This window comes from Bos taurus, chromosome 16 (genome assembly GCF_002263795.3).
Source record: "Bos taurus isolate L1 Dominette 01449 registration number 42190680 breed Hereford chromosome 16, ARS-UCD2.0, whole genome shotgun sequence".
In the NCBI taxonomy this organism is placed as follows: domain Eukaryota; kingdom Metazoa; phylum Chordata; class Mammalia; order Artiodactyla; family Bovidae; genus Bos; species Bos taurus.
This window is the reverse complement of record NC_037343.1, coordinates 43,157,925-43,173,803: the sequence shown is the minus strand read 5'-3', so window position 1 is coordinate 43,173,803 and position 15,879 is coordinate 43,157,925. Positions and strand designations below refer to the sequence as shown.

Below are 15,879 nucleotides of genomic sequence, written 5' to 3'. Positions count from 1 at the left end.
AAGCAGCAACTAAGAGCCAGGCGCAGCCAAATAAATAACAATTTAAAAAGGAAGGAATGCACCTCGGGCCCTGTCCAGGGTGGAGCAATTCCACGCATAATCCCCAGGGTACCCGCGGCGAAGGGAGGGAGTGATGGACACTTGAACAACAGGCGTCCAAGTGCCCGCTTCACTGGAAAGCGCGGCCCGACGTGAGCCACCACTCTTCCGGACCGAGGCTCGGAGCAGAACTCAGGCCCTACGTGTCCTTCGCCCGGGACCCGCGCCCACCGCCCGCGCCACGCCCCCGCGGGCGAGCAGGAGATGTCATCGATGTGCTCGGCGCTCTCCTGAACCAGCCCTAGGAATGGGCGGGCCTACTTTCCTCAGGTGGTCTAACAGGCGCCAGGCCGGACCAATGGCGTGTCATCAAGACTCCGCCCCGCCCTTCCGATTGGCCAGCGCTGGAAAGCCGCGGCCAGAGCCTCAGGGGGCGAGCGGGATCAGGACTCGGCCCGGATCATCCTCGCCGTACGCTCCCTGCACTTCGGGTCTGCTTGCTTCAGCCCGCTCTGCCGCCGCCGCCGTCGCCGCCATGGCCCAGTGAGTGACCCTGCGGGTGGCCAGGGAACTTTCCGGGGGCCGGCGCGGACACCGGAGCCGCCCCTGACGCCGCCTCGCCCCGGGGGTCTCCAGAGCCCGGCCTCGTGGCGCCCGGAGCCCGGGACCTCCAGAGAAGCCCCGGACCCCATGCCACCCCCGCGGCCTCGCCTTTCCTGGGACCCAGCCCCTCTGCCCCTCGCGGTGACGCGGGCGGATCCCGTTCCTAGTAAAGGAGAGAGAGGAGGGGACAGGCGTGGCCGAGGGCAGCTCGGGCCCCTGGACGGCCCGGCTGCAGAGACGGAAGGCCTCGGACGCGTCATCACCAGCTCGGCCGTAGCACAGAAGAGCCTGTGCCGGGAACCCCCTCCTTGTGCATGTGTCGTTGGTCCAGGAGAACTTGGAGACCCGCGAAGTGGTCGATGGGGGGTGGCCTGAAGGCTGCAACCCCAGGGTCTAAAGTGCAAAAGGGAGGAGTGGGCTAGAGGAAAGTTAAGATGAGTTGTTAATTGTATCAAAAGCTAGAAAACTCATGAGTTGTGATGAATTAAGTACAACTGACAAGTTTCCTTTGTTCCTCTTCCCCTCTTTCAGAGCTGACATTGCCCTGATTGGACTGGCTGTCATGGGCCAGAACTTAATTTTGAACATGAATGACCATGGCTTTGTGGTAAGTGGGGAGGGGCACACTCTTCCCTTAGGGGTCCTCGGTGCCTTAGCCTGAGTGCTGGGGACTGTTCTGATTTGGAAGATCCCTTGTAACCTGGAATGTGGTTCTCTTTCTGTTTGCTCTGTTGCTGCTTAACATTTTTGCAAGACAGAGAAGCCCCGCTTTACATGTGGGGGTGGGAGGCCCACTTTACAGTCCTCTCAGGAAGGAGTCCTGCTGAACAGACCCACCCATTCTGCAAGGTGGCCTTGAGTAAACCCGCCCCTCTTCTGAGGCGGAGAAATCCCTCCGAAAGTGTAGATCTCAACTTTATTGCCTAATGGGATCTGGAGGAAAGTTCGGGTGTGAGTACTAAACTGGCTTACATACAAGAATTATCAGTGACAAAAGGTAACATCTGGAACTAGCCAGTTCCCAGATTTAAGTCCTAAACAAATAGTGACAGGCTCTGGCCCAATATGTTATGGCCAGTTGACCTTTGCTTATATTCAGTCCTTTGCTTTTTTATCCTATAATTAACTTTACGGTGATCCATCAGCACTTGGGTGGAGAAAAGTTAGAATCAGGGTCCTCCCTTCCCAAAACCTTGGGCTGTATAGAAACCCGTTGTTCCTTGATCCTCAGTCTGAAGGTCTTCTGTGTCCTAGGTCTCCTAATCAGGCCCTTTGTCCTTCTAGGTCTGTGCTTTTAATAGGACAGTCTCCAAAGTTGATGACTTCTTGGCCAACGAGGCGAAGGGCACCAAGGTGCTTGGTGCTCACTCCTTGGAGGAAATGGCGTCCAAGCTGAAGAAGCCACGGCGGATCATCCTCCTTGTGAAGGCCGGTCAGGCCGTTGATGATTTCATTGAGAAACTGGTGAGGCCAGCTCTCTCCCAGCTGCCACTCATCTGACAGGACTTCCTTTAGCTGTTTCACTGCTTTTTGGTTAAGACCTTTTGTCCCTTTTCAGTTTCTAGATGCAGTCTGCTCACTCCTGACAAAACTGCTGCTTTAATGACTCAGTGGTGGTTAACTTGATTGGCACTAATTAAGTAACAGTATATCCTTGGGTGGTGATAATTCTTTGTATATAGAATTCTGAGGCCACCAAGAGACATGTCAGTAAGAATTCATTATCAACCAGAATAGAAATATCAGTAATCTCAGTGAAGTCTATCTTTGATGTTCAAAAAAAGCTTCCAGTTCTGGGACTTCCCTAGAGGTCCAGTGGTTAAGACTCCACTATGCCTCTGTTGAAAAATGACCTAGAAAAGAAGAACGTTGTGATAAATGACACACCAGATTTTTTGTGTAGTAAGATGTCAGGCTGCCCAGGACTAGTTTGGACGGAATGAACTGGAAAATTGCAGAGTACTCTTCACTGTGTGTGTATGAGAGAGTCTGACTCTTAGGGAACCCCTGGACTGTAACCCACCAGGCTCCTCTGTCCATGGAATTCTCCAGGCAAGAATACTGAAGTGGGTAGCAATTCCCTTCTCCAGGGAATCTTCCTGACCTAGGGATCGAACATGGGTCTCCTGCATTGGAGGTAGATTCTTTACCATCTGAGCCACCATGGAAGTCCACTCTTCAGCACAGGACAGTATTAAGTAATGTAAACTGGAGCCTTGTGCGGGGAGGTTGAATAATGAATCTCCCTTGTAGGGGGAGATTGAATGATAAAGCCAGCTTAGTTGGTGAGCCATAGGAAGATATTCTTGTTCAATGCCTGGTCTTTTCCTGCCATCTTCAAATGGTGGTGATCAAATAATTTATTCATATACCAAACCATTAGATATTTACTGGACCCACTTTCTGTTCCAGGCGGAGATTTTATAGATCTTTTAAAACTAATCCAATCTAGGAATATAAATCCTAGATACGTGGTACCCATTGGACATAGAAAATTTTCCAAGTAGGATTTGTTTGTTGTAAAAATCTTAGTTAAAAAGAATTATTTCAGTTGTGGTGAGTTCTGACTGGGTTTGCTTGCTAGCCCTAAGCTTAAATAGGGTTTCCCTGGCCTAGTGGCCAGACGGCAAAGAATCTGCCAGCAGTGTGCAAGACCCAGGTTCTCTCTCTAGGTTGGGAAGATCCCCCAGAAAAGGAAATGGCAAACTGCTCCAGTATTCTTGCCTGGAGAATTCGATGCACGGAGGAGCCTGGTGGGCTACAGTCCAAGGGTTTGAAAAAGAGTCAGACATGACTGAGTGATTGACACTTTGACTTTCAACTCTAGCCTCAGAGAGGATTGTTGAAGATTAAACTTTTTACACACAGACACACACACTTTCAGGCTTTCAGGTTTATTTGGGATAAATTCTTGTTTGTTTTAGCTGGTCAAGGTATATTCATTTTTGTCTTTCATTTCTTTGCCTTAATGCTGGTGTCTGGTTAACAGGTACCTTTGCTAGACATTGGTGATATCATCATTGATGGAGGAAATTCTGAATACAGGGATACCATGGTGAGTGTTTCTCAGTCCACATTCTTCCAGGTTCTGGGAACATTTTAGAAAAAAAGCAGCAGTGCTGCGCATGTGACGGAAGAGTGGACATCCTTCTGTGGTGCTGATTCTTTGGGGACTGGCCATCAAGACGTGCCTGATGGATGAGGTTCTCACTGGTCACACATGGAACTCAGAAGGATGACTGCTGCTTAGACTCAGCAAGCTGGGCGTTTATGCTCATGTCCCTTTCTCTTCACCAATCCGTGATACATCTTTGGGCAGTGTGGGTGAGGGCCACTGCTCTAATGGGTTCATGTGCTGGGAAAGTCCCGGTACAATCTAAGTGCCGAGTGGCCATAAGTCATGCTTGTATTAAACCACCTCTTCGTTGAGTCTTATTGTACAAGGTCTGTAAGGTGAGAATGTATGTTTGGCTTTATTATTTCCCTTTGGGTTGGTTTGGTTTAGTTGCTAAGTTGTGTCTGACTCTTGCAACTCCATGGACTGTAGCCTACCAGGCTCCTCTGTCCATGGGGATTCTCTAGGCAAGAATACTGGAGTTGGTTGCCAGTTACTTCTTCGGGGATCTTCCCGACCCAGGAATCGAACCTGGGTCTCCTGCATTGCAGGCAGATTCTTTACCAACTGAGCTACGAGGGAAGCCCTCCCTTTGGGTAGCTATCTTAAACGTCCATGGATTTTTTTTTTTTTAAGTTCCCAAACTGAGGGAATTAAATATCTTGAATGGCCAGGTTATTCTTGGATTCTTGGGTCACTGAAGTCAAATGTGGAATGTCCATACCTGTCTCATATGGTGGGAGAAACTGATTTTAGGAAACATGATGAAATTCTTTTTCTTTCCTGTAGAGACGGTGTCGAGACCTCAAGGAGAAGGGCATCTTGTTTGTGGGGAGCGGAGTTAGCGGTGGAGAGGACGGGGCCCGATATGGCCCGTCGCTTATGCCGGGAGGGAACAAGGAGGCCTGGTGAGTACCGCAGGCACCACCTGCATGGGCACAGGGAGCCTGGACCTAGAGATCGGTGGGTGGAGGCCAGCCCTGCCACCCACTGTCCTCTGTGCAGTCTGAGTGATGGCGATGGGAGATGCTGGACATAGTCTTTTATGTTTTGTTGCTTTGATGTAATGTGTGTACCTGTTTCTCTTTTCCTTTTTCTCTCTGTTATTTCCTCCAGTACCGATAATGGAAGTTCTAAGTAGGCTTCAAGGGTTCAGAGGCTTTAAGAAGGCAGCTCAGATAATGCACTGTCTGGACTTAGGAGTAAGGTTTGCCTCTTCAGCTCAGATATGTATAGTTAATCACTGTGAATAATGGCAGTGAGATGAGGCCTCTTCCGTTCCCTGGAAACCAGGTAGAGAATTTTTACTTAACTGAAGAAGAAACAAATTTTACATTGCCCACCGTGCTGTGTGTAAGAGGACGGGTAGTCGGCCGGAAGGGAGGTGCTCTGGTGATGATGTAACAGGTGGGCTGTATGAGACACAGGGGTTGGGGTGATAAGCCGGGTAGAGGATTAAAATGAAAAGATGCAAGTAATTAGTTGTATGTAACTTAGACTGAGGGAAACACCACTGCTGAGGCTGCAGGAAAAGAGAAAGCCAGATAGAGGACAATAGATAGAGCAGAAGAGAAAGAAATAGAAAAGGAAGGATCCCTGTGAGGGAGACATGGACAGGCAATGTACTTTTTTGAATGAGTTTGGTTTCCAAATATTGTAGACTTACATTAGGCAATAAAGTAAGGCGTGATCAGGGACTTCCCTGGCAGTCTTACGGTTAAGACTCTGAGCTTCTATTGTAGGGTGCATGGGTTTAGTCCCTGATTGGGGAGCTAGGATCCCACATGCTTTGAGGCTTAGACAAAAAAAGTTTAAAAAAAAGAAGAATTTATTAAAAAAGGAGTGATCAAATCCAGTCCCCAGAGATGAGGGGTTTATTGGGGAAGATTATTCTTTTAATTACTCCCCTAATGATTAGTTAGTTAATTCATTCGCTCAGTCATGTCCCACTCTTTGGGACCCCGTGGACTGCAGCACACCAGGCTTCCTTGTCCATCACCAACTCCCAGAGCTTGTTCACTCACGTCCATCGAGTCAGTGATGCCATCTAACCATCTCATCCTCTGTCACCCCCTTCTCCTCCTGCCTTCAGTCTTTCCCTAATGATTCTCTTGAATGTGTTAAAATCTAGAGGCAGAGGCCTTCCTGCTTCTTATAAGCTTAAAAAGAGTTACCTTGGGTACTGCCCAGTGAAGGCTGTTAGAACTGCAGACGGTACACACGAAAGTGCTATACATACATTCATGAGTGCTCCAGTTCCCGTGGATACATTTTCCTGACTGGCCCGTCAGGAGCAGAAATGGTACTTTTACCTGAAAAAGTGAGTCAAGTTCAGGGAAGCTCTAAAGGGTTAAAGTGGAGCTGCCTCAGCCCCTCATCCTGTGCAGCCCCATCAGGTTTCATGTCTTCACCGAATCCCTTTTGTGAAGTAGCCTGTATTGGTTAGCAGTGAGAACAGAAGGAAAAGGTGTCAGGAGGTACAGGAGGCATGCAAGGAATGCAGAGCAGCTGCTTTTTCTCCGAACGGTAAGGAATACAGCTCTTGGAAGTGCTTCCGGTTCTGTCTGTCCAGGATCCTGCCATCAGTGATAACATCATTCCAGACAGTAGAAGGCTCTGTGGGAACGGTGGGGATCGCTGTGTTTTCTGAGATGCACAGAAGTTTCTCCTGGGGCCTTGCTGACCCTTCTGCCCAGGCTTTTTGTCTCCTATCTCAAATCAGATAGTCCGCAGCCTCTGACTGGCTTACCTTGAGGACTTAGTTTATTCATGACTTTTTCGAGGGCACTCCCACCTTCCATTAGAAAGGAAAAATTGGGTGGGAGGGGCCGTCCTTGAGAACTTAAGGAGCCCTCAGCCCTTCTGTTCTTGGCAGCTGAACCACGCGCTTCCCTCCCACAGGCCCCACATCAAGGCCATCTTCCAAGGCATCGCCGCCAAAGTGGGGACAGGAGAACCCTGCTGTGACTGGGTAGGTTCTGGGCCCCGCTCGAGCCGGTTGGCACCGCGGGCACAGGGTGCAGAGGATCGCTGCAGGCCCGGTGGTTTGCTTTGTCACATGAGTGCCTCAGTCTCTTAAGACACTAGCATAGCTGGTGTCTAAAACGTGTCTCTTGTACATTCCTTGTATCTTAATATTCATAACTGGAGGTTGATATTAAAAGCAGCCCTTCTCAATTCATCTAAAATATGGATTCCTTAAAAAAGTATCAGGAAAGAAAAGGTGAACTAAGATTTTTTAGTCATATTACTTCATGGCTAAAGAAAGAATGCCAAGGGAGTTTCCTGGTGGTCCAGTGGTTAGGACTTCACAATCTCATTGCCATGGCCTGGGTTCAGTCCCTGGTTAGGGAACTAAGATCCCACAAGCTGCACAGCTGGAAAAAAAAGAATGTCAGAATCAAATGTGGAGTTTGCTCCTGGGATTGGTACTCTGTGCTAGATTAGCACAGAAAAGCTGCAGCTTTTTGCCCTCACTGAATGTGACAGAGGCCAAGGCTAATACTTCCCCTTCCTATATTTTGTGTTATGAATAAAATACATTGTCTCTTGTTACAGCCTCAGTCCATCCCATCAATGAACAGAGCACTGGGCTGGGGACACCTGAGTTGTCATGCTGGCTCCCCACTAACTAGAACTGTGACATTAGATGGTCACTGTGTCCCCTGGGCTTCAGTCACTGTGTCCCCTGGGCTTCAGTCACTGTCTTCCATGGTCTTCAGTCACTGTCTTCCATGGGCTTCAGTGTTCTCATTTGTCAAATATGGGGGTTGGGCTGGGTGACCTCCAAGATTGCTTTAGCTCCTAATCCCCTGGAATTTTATTCTACGTGCCATTTTTATTGATGTTTTGTTTTACATGAGATAAAAGGCAGGGATGAAACAAGGACTCAAGGACACAGGGAAGGAGGGGCCCTCCCCATGCCTGGGCCTGACAGGGCCTGGTGACCAAGCTGCCCTCACACTTTAACCCGTGGTCACTGAGGTCAGTCAGAAACCCTTGTGTCAAGAGGGGCTGGTGCTGTGACTCAGAGGACTGAGTAAGTTCCTCACAAGTATGGAGGACTGGGAAGGGAGTTTGTTCCTTGAATAAATTGCTATAGTAAAAATGAAGGCACAGTGGCAGTAACTTTTTTTTAGATACATTTAGGACGTAACCATGGAGAAAATAACAGTACTTGCCTGTGTATCTTGATCAACTCTCATTGATTTTCCATAGCCCCAAGCCTTCCCCTTAGGTTATTGAAAAAACTGGTCTAGACACTAAAAGCGGGCCCCCCTTAGTTCAGTACTGAAGTTACAGGAAGGAAGGGGTGAAGCAAGGTGTTATTAGCCATATAATTTCACGGCCGAAGAAAGTGTCAAAACCAGGAGGGGGTAGGTCAGCAGTGGAAAGGTGGGCGGAAGCCTCTGTGTAAGGGTGACCTGGGACAGCATTCCTCCCGGCTATGCAGCTGCGGGGACACTGCTTGGGCCACCAGCACCATCCACGGGCAGGCACGTCCCGTCCTGGAGATGGCAGCACCTGACGTGCAGTCTGATGCCCCTTCACCCTCCCTGTCCAGACTCGCTGCCCTCCAGCCAGTTTTCAGGTACTCTGACTTCCCCTGTGGCTTATCCACAGGGACAGAGGAGGGTGTCACTTGGACTAACACTGGTCACCACACAAAGTTAAATTTCTCATCATAAATTCACAGACTGGTATTGTGGTTTTATAACCTTGCTGGCTTTATTATACATCAGTACCTTGTCCACTCTGGCACCCTGGCGAGAACACATTTCTGGGCTTACATGGTTGAGGGCCAGACCTTGTATCTGAGGTCTCCTTACCCCTCAGTGGCCATTACAACTACAGAACATTTCTGTATTGTTTAAAGTACAAGTGGTTTAATTGGCCAGCTTCTTTTCCCCTTGTGGTTGAAAATACTATAGATACTTCTTCATTTTTTTTTGTCTGGGGAGGGAGCCTGGCCAAAGGATGGGACATGGGCTCCTCCGGTGTGCTTTGTGGCCCCCTGAAGGCCTCCTGGCTTGTGGTTCTCACAGGTGGGGGACGAGGGTGCGGGACACTTTGTGAAGATGGTGCACAACGGCATAGAGTACGGGGACATGCAGCTCATCTGTGAGGCCTACCACCTGATGAGGGACGTCCTGTGCATGGGGCACGCGGAGATGGCCAAGGTGAGCCTGGGCAGGGGCGGGGCAGGAGTGCTGCGTGCTCGGTCGTGTCTGACTCTGCGATCCCATGGACTGAAGCCCACCAGGCTCCTGTCCATGGGGATTCTCCAGGCAAGAATACTTGAGTGGGTTGCCACTGGCTTCTCCAGGGGATCTTCCCGACCCAGGGGTCTAATCCATGTCTCCTGCATTGGCAGGTGGGTTTTTTTACCACCAGCGCCACCTGGGAAGCCCCAAGGTGGGTGGCAGTAAGTCTTGCTCACTCTTTTTCCCTTGGTCATCCTGGTGGCCTGGCTGGACTCAGCCTCATCCCAGGGCTGCTCTCAGTAACAGGATCACAAGATGTGACAGGCGGACACTCAGCCAGGGACAGTGTTTTAGGCCAGTGTCACTCAACTGCAGGGTCCCTCATGGGAGGAGCAACAGAAGCCCGTTTTTCTGATCAAGGTGGGACTGGCTGACAGTTAATCAAAAAGTTAGAGATGGAAACAAGCATTTCCGCCAACATTTTATTATGAAAGTGTTCAAACATACAACACAACTGAAAGAACTTGAGTGATCACTTACACACACAACCTAGACTGTACCATTGACATTTTACTGTATTAAGTACTTGCTTTATTATCTGTCCATCCCTCTATTAGTTTTATGTTATATAAATAAATATATTTATTTTATATATATTTGAAATATATACTTCAAAGTAAACTGCAGATGTTAGTACTCTTTAGATACTTCAGCATCATTAAATAGGCAAACATTTATTTTTTGGCCATATAACAGGTGGGATCTTAGTTCCCTGACCAGTGGAAGTCTTAACTGCTGGCCTGCCAATGAAGTCCCCTATTCTGAGCTTCCACTTCACAGGCCATGGGTTCCATCCCTGGTTGGAGAACTAAGACCCTACACGCCTTTCAGTGCAGTCCCCCAAAAAGAAAATACAGGAAGGTATGTTCAAAAGTTCACCCACCCGTCATTGTATGAGCGGTCCTTTTAAGTGTGGCCGTGCTGATCGGCATCTGTCAGCCTTCTCATCTGGAGCTCGTCCTTCCAGTTATTTCCAGTGGAACATGATTGACAGATGCTTACTTGCAAGGTACACAGTGCAGAGTCCTTCCAGATTCTCTACTTTTCCTCCTAATTTTTATTTTATTTTTTTTATTTTTATTTTTACTTTTCCTCCTAATTTTTAAATGTGTCATCCTCATTTACCTTGTTTTACTGACTTTTCTTTATTGTTCTTTCAAAAACAATGACTTAGTTTTCATAGAAACATTACTTTTTTGTGTGTGTTCATATTTAATTGGTTTACATAATATGAGTCCCTGGATTATATGCCAGGCACTCTTCTATGTTGGGGATGTATTAGTGGAAAAAACAAAGTCCTGCCCTCATGGATCTTGAGAGGACAGACAATAATGACTGATTATAAAAAGCTAGTTCATGATCATTATTGTAAAGAAAAGTAAAGGGATGTAAGAGGCTGCTCTCCAGATTGACTGCTGGAGAAAGGTGACTGTAGGGAGACCCATGCGAGGTGAGGGTACACCCGGCTCAGGGAAGCACAGTCTGGTGATCAGAAGACCAGCATCAACAGGCTGCAATCAGATGCAGCTGACTCTTAGCATAAAACTTAGCTGGTGGGAGAAGTGTTGGGGTGTCCTGGAGAGGAGCCAGTTAGCTTCAGGTGTTGAGCAGGTTGTGAGCAGCCGTCAGTATTGACAGGGGAGAAGGATGAGTCCATTAGGGGAGTGTCTCCTGCATAACCCTGGTTTCTCTCACATTGCTTTCTTTCATGCCTTGCACACAGGCCTTTGAGGAATGGAATAAGACAGAGCTGGACTCATTCCTGATTGAAATCACAGCCAATATTCTTAAGTTCCAAGATGCTGATGGCAAACACCTGCTGCCAAAGATCCGGGACAGCGCGGGGCAGAAGGGCACCGGGAAGTGGACCGCCATCTCCGCCCTGGAGTACGGCGTGCCCGTCACCCTCATCGGTAACGCTCAGCTTTTGACTGAACCCCTGTCTCGGTTTTGATCCTGGCATCCTTCTGGAGTGTTAGTGTAGCCCTGCCCCTGAGAGCAGGCCTTCCAGAGCGCCTGTTCAACACTAGTTGGCTTTCCAAGTGCGGTCTGCTCTTTCTGCATTTGCATAAGGTTACAGTGTGAGAGAGGCTGAAGCTGCCTTTGAATCTCTTCTTTGTAATCCTTCTGCCAGTCATGTGAGCTTTAAGATGAATTCCAGAATCACTATCTGTCTTGTGCAGTTTGACTTTGAGGAGTTTTTTTTTTGGCTACACTGCTCAGCTTGTGGATCTTAGTTCCCTGACCAGGGACAGAAGCTGGGGCCCTGCAGTGAAAGCACTGAGTCCTAATCACTGGACTGCCGGGGAATTCCCTGGATCATTTTAACATTAGTGATTTAATTATAGTCAGTGACTTAAGGTCTTTTTAATAGGAAAGGTAACTGTAATGGAATTTTTCATACGACAGTTCACACAATAATAAAAGCTTAGGTACTCAACACTATTTTGCTAAGTTTTTTTCTCAGTTATCTAGTAAAATATTACTTATGTGTTTCTAGTCCTTTAATATTTCTTTCCTAAGTTCTTAGAAGAGTACTGCTGTCCTGAAGTTGTCTTATATCCTTCTCACCCTTGTTTTTTTATCTTAATGAGCTAAACATCAAACTCAAAAAGATGTAGAGAGATGGAAATAATCAGCAGAGATAAAAATACTAAGAGGATTAACAGAACAGCATGATGGTTCTTTAAGAATAAAATAGGGACTTCCACTGCAGGGGGCACAGGTTCAATCCCTGGTTGGGGAACTAAGATCCCTCATGCCTTTCTATGTGACAAAAAAACAGATAAAAAAGAATAAAATAGATACACCTGGCAAGACTGAAAAGAAGAATGAGGGCAGGCTCTGGCCTGTTTACTGACAGGCTGTTCATTGCTCCTGGCAGAGTGGTTCCCCAGCACTGTTGGCTCTTCCAGACACGGGTTGCCCTTCCCTCCTAATCTCCCACTTTGGTTTCGTGGTTAATTACGCTTCACTGTTCACATTGAACAGGGTGGTTGCAGGCCTGGTGAGGAGGGAAGCAGTTAGTCCAGCTCTACAGAGAAGGAAGTGGACTGCTGTTTAGCTAATCTGAATACCATCCGGGGGCGGGCCACAGGACCAGTAACTGGGAGCAGTTCGTGTAACATTGACTCAAATATATGAGTATTAGAGCCCTCAAGAGAGTCCTACTCAGATGTTTCAGAGACTTTGTCCCTTCCTAGTGGACGGCAGGCAGGCTTCCTCCTGGCCAGGTGCCATTCTTGCTTGCTGAACTAATGGGGAAGCGAGTCTTCTGTCTAATCTTTAAGCAACCCTGCGGTTACACCGCGCTTGCCTTCTTGTGCCTTTGTCTTTCGAAGCCTTTACCCAGGACTGCTAAGTCATCGTGTGTGTGCAGGAGCCCAGAGAGGCGGACAGGGCCAGGGAGACACCCACTCTCAAGGCTGTGGCCAGAATCCTTTCCTCAAGACTGAGTCCCCTGTTAGTTCCTAAAGGTTTTACTTCATTTTGTCTGTTGGGAAAAATGGTCAATTATTCTAATTTTGCAAATTGTCAATTGGGTGACTATTTATAAGTGATGATTTTTAAGATACCAAATGGTCTTAATATTCAAATACTATACTGAGGGACTTCCCTGGAGGTCCAGTGGTTAATACTCTGCAGTTCCACTGCAGGCACCGTGGGTTCGATCCCCAGTCAGGGAACAAAGATCCTCTATGCTACCTGCCTCACCAAAAAGATAAAGTACTATATTGAAATTTTTTTACTCAAATGAAATAAAACTGTTAAACTGCAACGATGATCATGGATATACTGAAAATTAAACTGTAAGAATTAGAAAATGTAATTTTATGAAGGGTGAAGTCTGTGTTACTTCTGAATGTACTGGTTGTTTCAAAGTTGTGGGTATTAGTGCTTAAAAGAAAACAAATTGAGTTGTTGGTGAGCATTTAAAAATTAAAGTCCTCCCAGCTGAAACAGAAATTTTACTGTTGGACCAACACCGAGTTCATTCTTAATAATAGTGATTTTGCTGCTTCATTTTTCCCCTTAAAGCACCCCCTTTGAATTTCATGGTGGTCTTTGTGGTTGAATACCCGCGTTTATGTGGAAGACTGACTTGGACTTTTAATTTTCAGATTAACTGTTTCGAGCTTCTTATGAAAGTTTGTTTTAACTCTGGTGGCCTAAGGTTGAGACTTTCAGCTCTTTGTAAAACTGAAGTCGTGCTCCCCTCCTGCTCCCCTCACCCACTCCGGCTCGAGCGCTCCTCCTCGGGTTCTGTGTGTGCACATTGGTGACACATTATCTACCCCCTCCCCCCACACAGGAGAAGCCGTCTTCGCGAGATGCTTATCATCTCTGAAGGATGAGAGGATCCAAGCCAGCAAAAAGCTGAAGGGGCCTCAGAATGTCCCGTTTGAAGGAGATAAGAAATCATTCCTGGAGGACATTCGAAAGGTGTGCGGGCCCTGTCAGGAGTGGGTGGGGGAGGGGGCTGCTTCCGGAGAGCATCCTGAGGCCACATGGAGGGGGCACAGTCCAGCCGTGCCCTTTGATCGGATCTGCAGCCTGTCCTAAACCGTAGACCTTGCACTGCTGGGGGTGGGGATGAGGAAGTAGGATCTGTGCTGCTGGGGGGAATGGGGAGCGGCAGGGAAGATAGGGCATCCGTGTGCTGACTGCAGTTCTGATGAGTCTTGGTGTCCATCTTCAGGCCCTCTATGCTTCCAAGATCATCTCTTACGCTCAGGGCTTCATGCTGCTAAGACAGGCAGCCACTGAATTTGGCTGGACCCTCAACTATGGCGGCATCGCCCTGATGTGGAGGGGGGGCTGCATCATCAGGAGGTGAGTGCTGGTGGGGGAACCAGGGGCTCAGGCGCTCTCAGGAGGGCTTTCCTGGAGCTGCGCACGGAGTCCTCTCGCTGGCCACCAGGCAGCTTTAAGTGTCACCTCACCTTCCTGTGTGTCAGTTACTTGAGTGTTCACACTGCCCCGTCTAAAGTGCTTCCGTGCGCACAGTCGTGCCCTCTTCCCAGGCCTCTCGTGACCTGGGCTTCGGTGTTCCTGGTCCGTACAGCAAGCTTTGGGGGTGGGGTCGGGAGGACAGGTGCCTTGGTAGCTCGCTGGGGTTTCTGTTACTTCCCCTCCTTTCTACCAGGCTATCAGCCTGCTACCTGAGATTCATCGACTTTCTCTCTCATGGTTATTTCAGTGTATTCCTGGGAAAGATAAAAGATGCGTTTGATCGAAACCCAGGACTTCAGAATCTATTGCTGGATGATTTCTTTAAGTCAGCTGTGGAAAACTGCCAGGTGTGTAGCCCAGAGCTGGGTGGTACGGGAATTCCGTCTCTGGGTTTTGCTCTGAGGGGCATCTGCTCTTGCACGCACACCTGAAAGTCTGTTGTCTTTTCTGAGAGCTAGTCACTAGTCTCTGGCTTTGCTTTTCTGGCTCAGGACTCCTGGCGGCGGGCCATCAGTACTGGTGTCCAGGCAGGCATTCCCATGCCCTGCTTCACCACTGCTCTCTCTTTCTACGATGGGTACAGACACGAGATGCTGCCAGCCAACCTCATCCAGGTAAGCTTTAGGGTGGGTGGTGAACATCCACCTGGGTGGTGCCCGGAGTCCCGTGCCTGCCTCTGTCCTAACCAGCCTGTCCCTTATTCCCCAGGCTCAGCGCGACTACTTTGGGGCGCATACCTACGAACTCTTGGCCAAGCCGGGCCAGTTCATCCACACCAACTGGACGGGCCACGGGGGCAGTGTGTCCTCGTCGTCGTACAACGCCTGATGGGCTTCTTTTCCAAGCCACAGCTCCGCAGACCGGGACATTCCATTTGCCACACAGCACTGCTTACATGGCCCTCTGCCCTACTTTCTGCTCAGATCTTTTAAAATATCATGTGTCGTAAGAGACTCCTCTGAAGAGTTGGCCCGAATCTCTATGTGTCAAGTAGTTCGGAGAGAACCAGCACGCCCTCTGCCCTCACCTCTTGGGACGGAGCAGGAGTGGAGTGTGTGCGAGACAGTGTGAGCCAGCTCCCCGAGGCAGCGTTCCCCGCGTGTCCTGTGGCTGAGGGAGGCAGCGGCTCTCATCAAGGTGGGGAACGGTTTTGTAGAATTTGATCAAACTGGAACCTTTGTATCACACACCTGAACTCCCTTTCCTTTTACTTAATAAAAGAAAAACAAAAAATCATATTTATGCTTTTTCTCCAGATTCTTTAAGTAGTCTTACCTCATCCACACTGAGCTACAGCCTCACTGGCAGAAAGATGTGCACCCGATTTCATTACATTTGAATTAGTTTATTTCCTTTATTTAGTCTTGTTAAATATTTTCTTCTTTATTTTCTTAAAAAAAATAAACAAAAAACCAATACCAGAAACACCAAAGTTAGGTAATGATTAACTCTGGAGGGAAGGGTGAGGAAATAGTCAAGAAGTGAGTGAACTAGCTTATGACCTACTAGCTGTATGACTTAAGACAAATAAATTATTTAAGATCTCTGGCCTCACTTTTTCATTTGTAAAATGGGGATAATAATCATACCAGCCTCCCTAAGACGCTTCCCTTGTGGCCCAGCTGGTAAAGAATCCACCTGCAGTTTGGGAGACCTGGGTTCGATCCCTGGGTTGGGACGATCCCCTGGAGAAGGGAACGGCTACCCCCTCCAGTATTCTGGCCTGGAGAATTCTGGCCTCCTTAAGGCTACTTTGAAGATACACCTGGTAAAAACTGAACAACACTTGACACATAAGCATCTACATAAATGGTAATTATTCTTATTGGTAATTATTGGTAATGGTAATAATTACCACTTGAGGGTGTGCCTGTCCTTGGAGGCAGTGGTATTTCTGAAGAAACC

General features: G+C 48.2%; 1 protein-coding gene across 1 annotated transcript; it reads left to right on the top strand.

Annotated features, from left to right (window-relative positions):
- The first annotated feature begins 486 nt into the window (after positions 1-486).
- Positions 487-15,210, top strand: PGD (phosphogluconate dehydrogenase). The gene is given in 13 exon segments (NM_001143738.1): positions 487-582; positions 1,174-1,249; positions 1,927-2,106; positions 3,632-3,697; positions 4,547-4,665; positions 6,659-6,728; positions 8,803-8,937; positions 10,745-10,934; positions 13,334-13,464; positions 13,721-13,854; positions 14,222-14,321; positions 14,466-14,588; positions 14,683-15,210. Coding segments are annotated over 13 exon segments (1,452 nt in total). The 5' UTR covers positions 487-574; the 3' UTR covers positions 14,803-15,210.
- Positions 15,211-15,879: the final 669 nt, after the last annotated feature.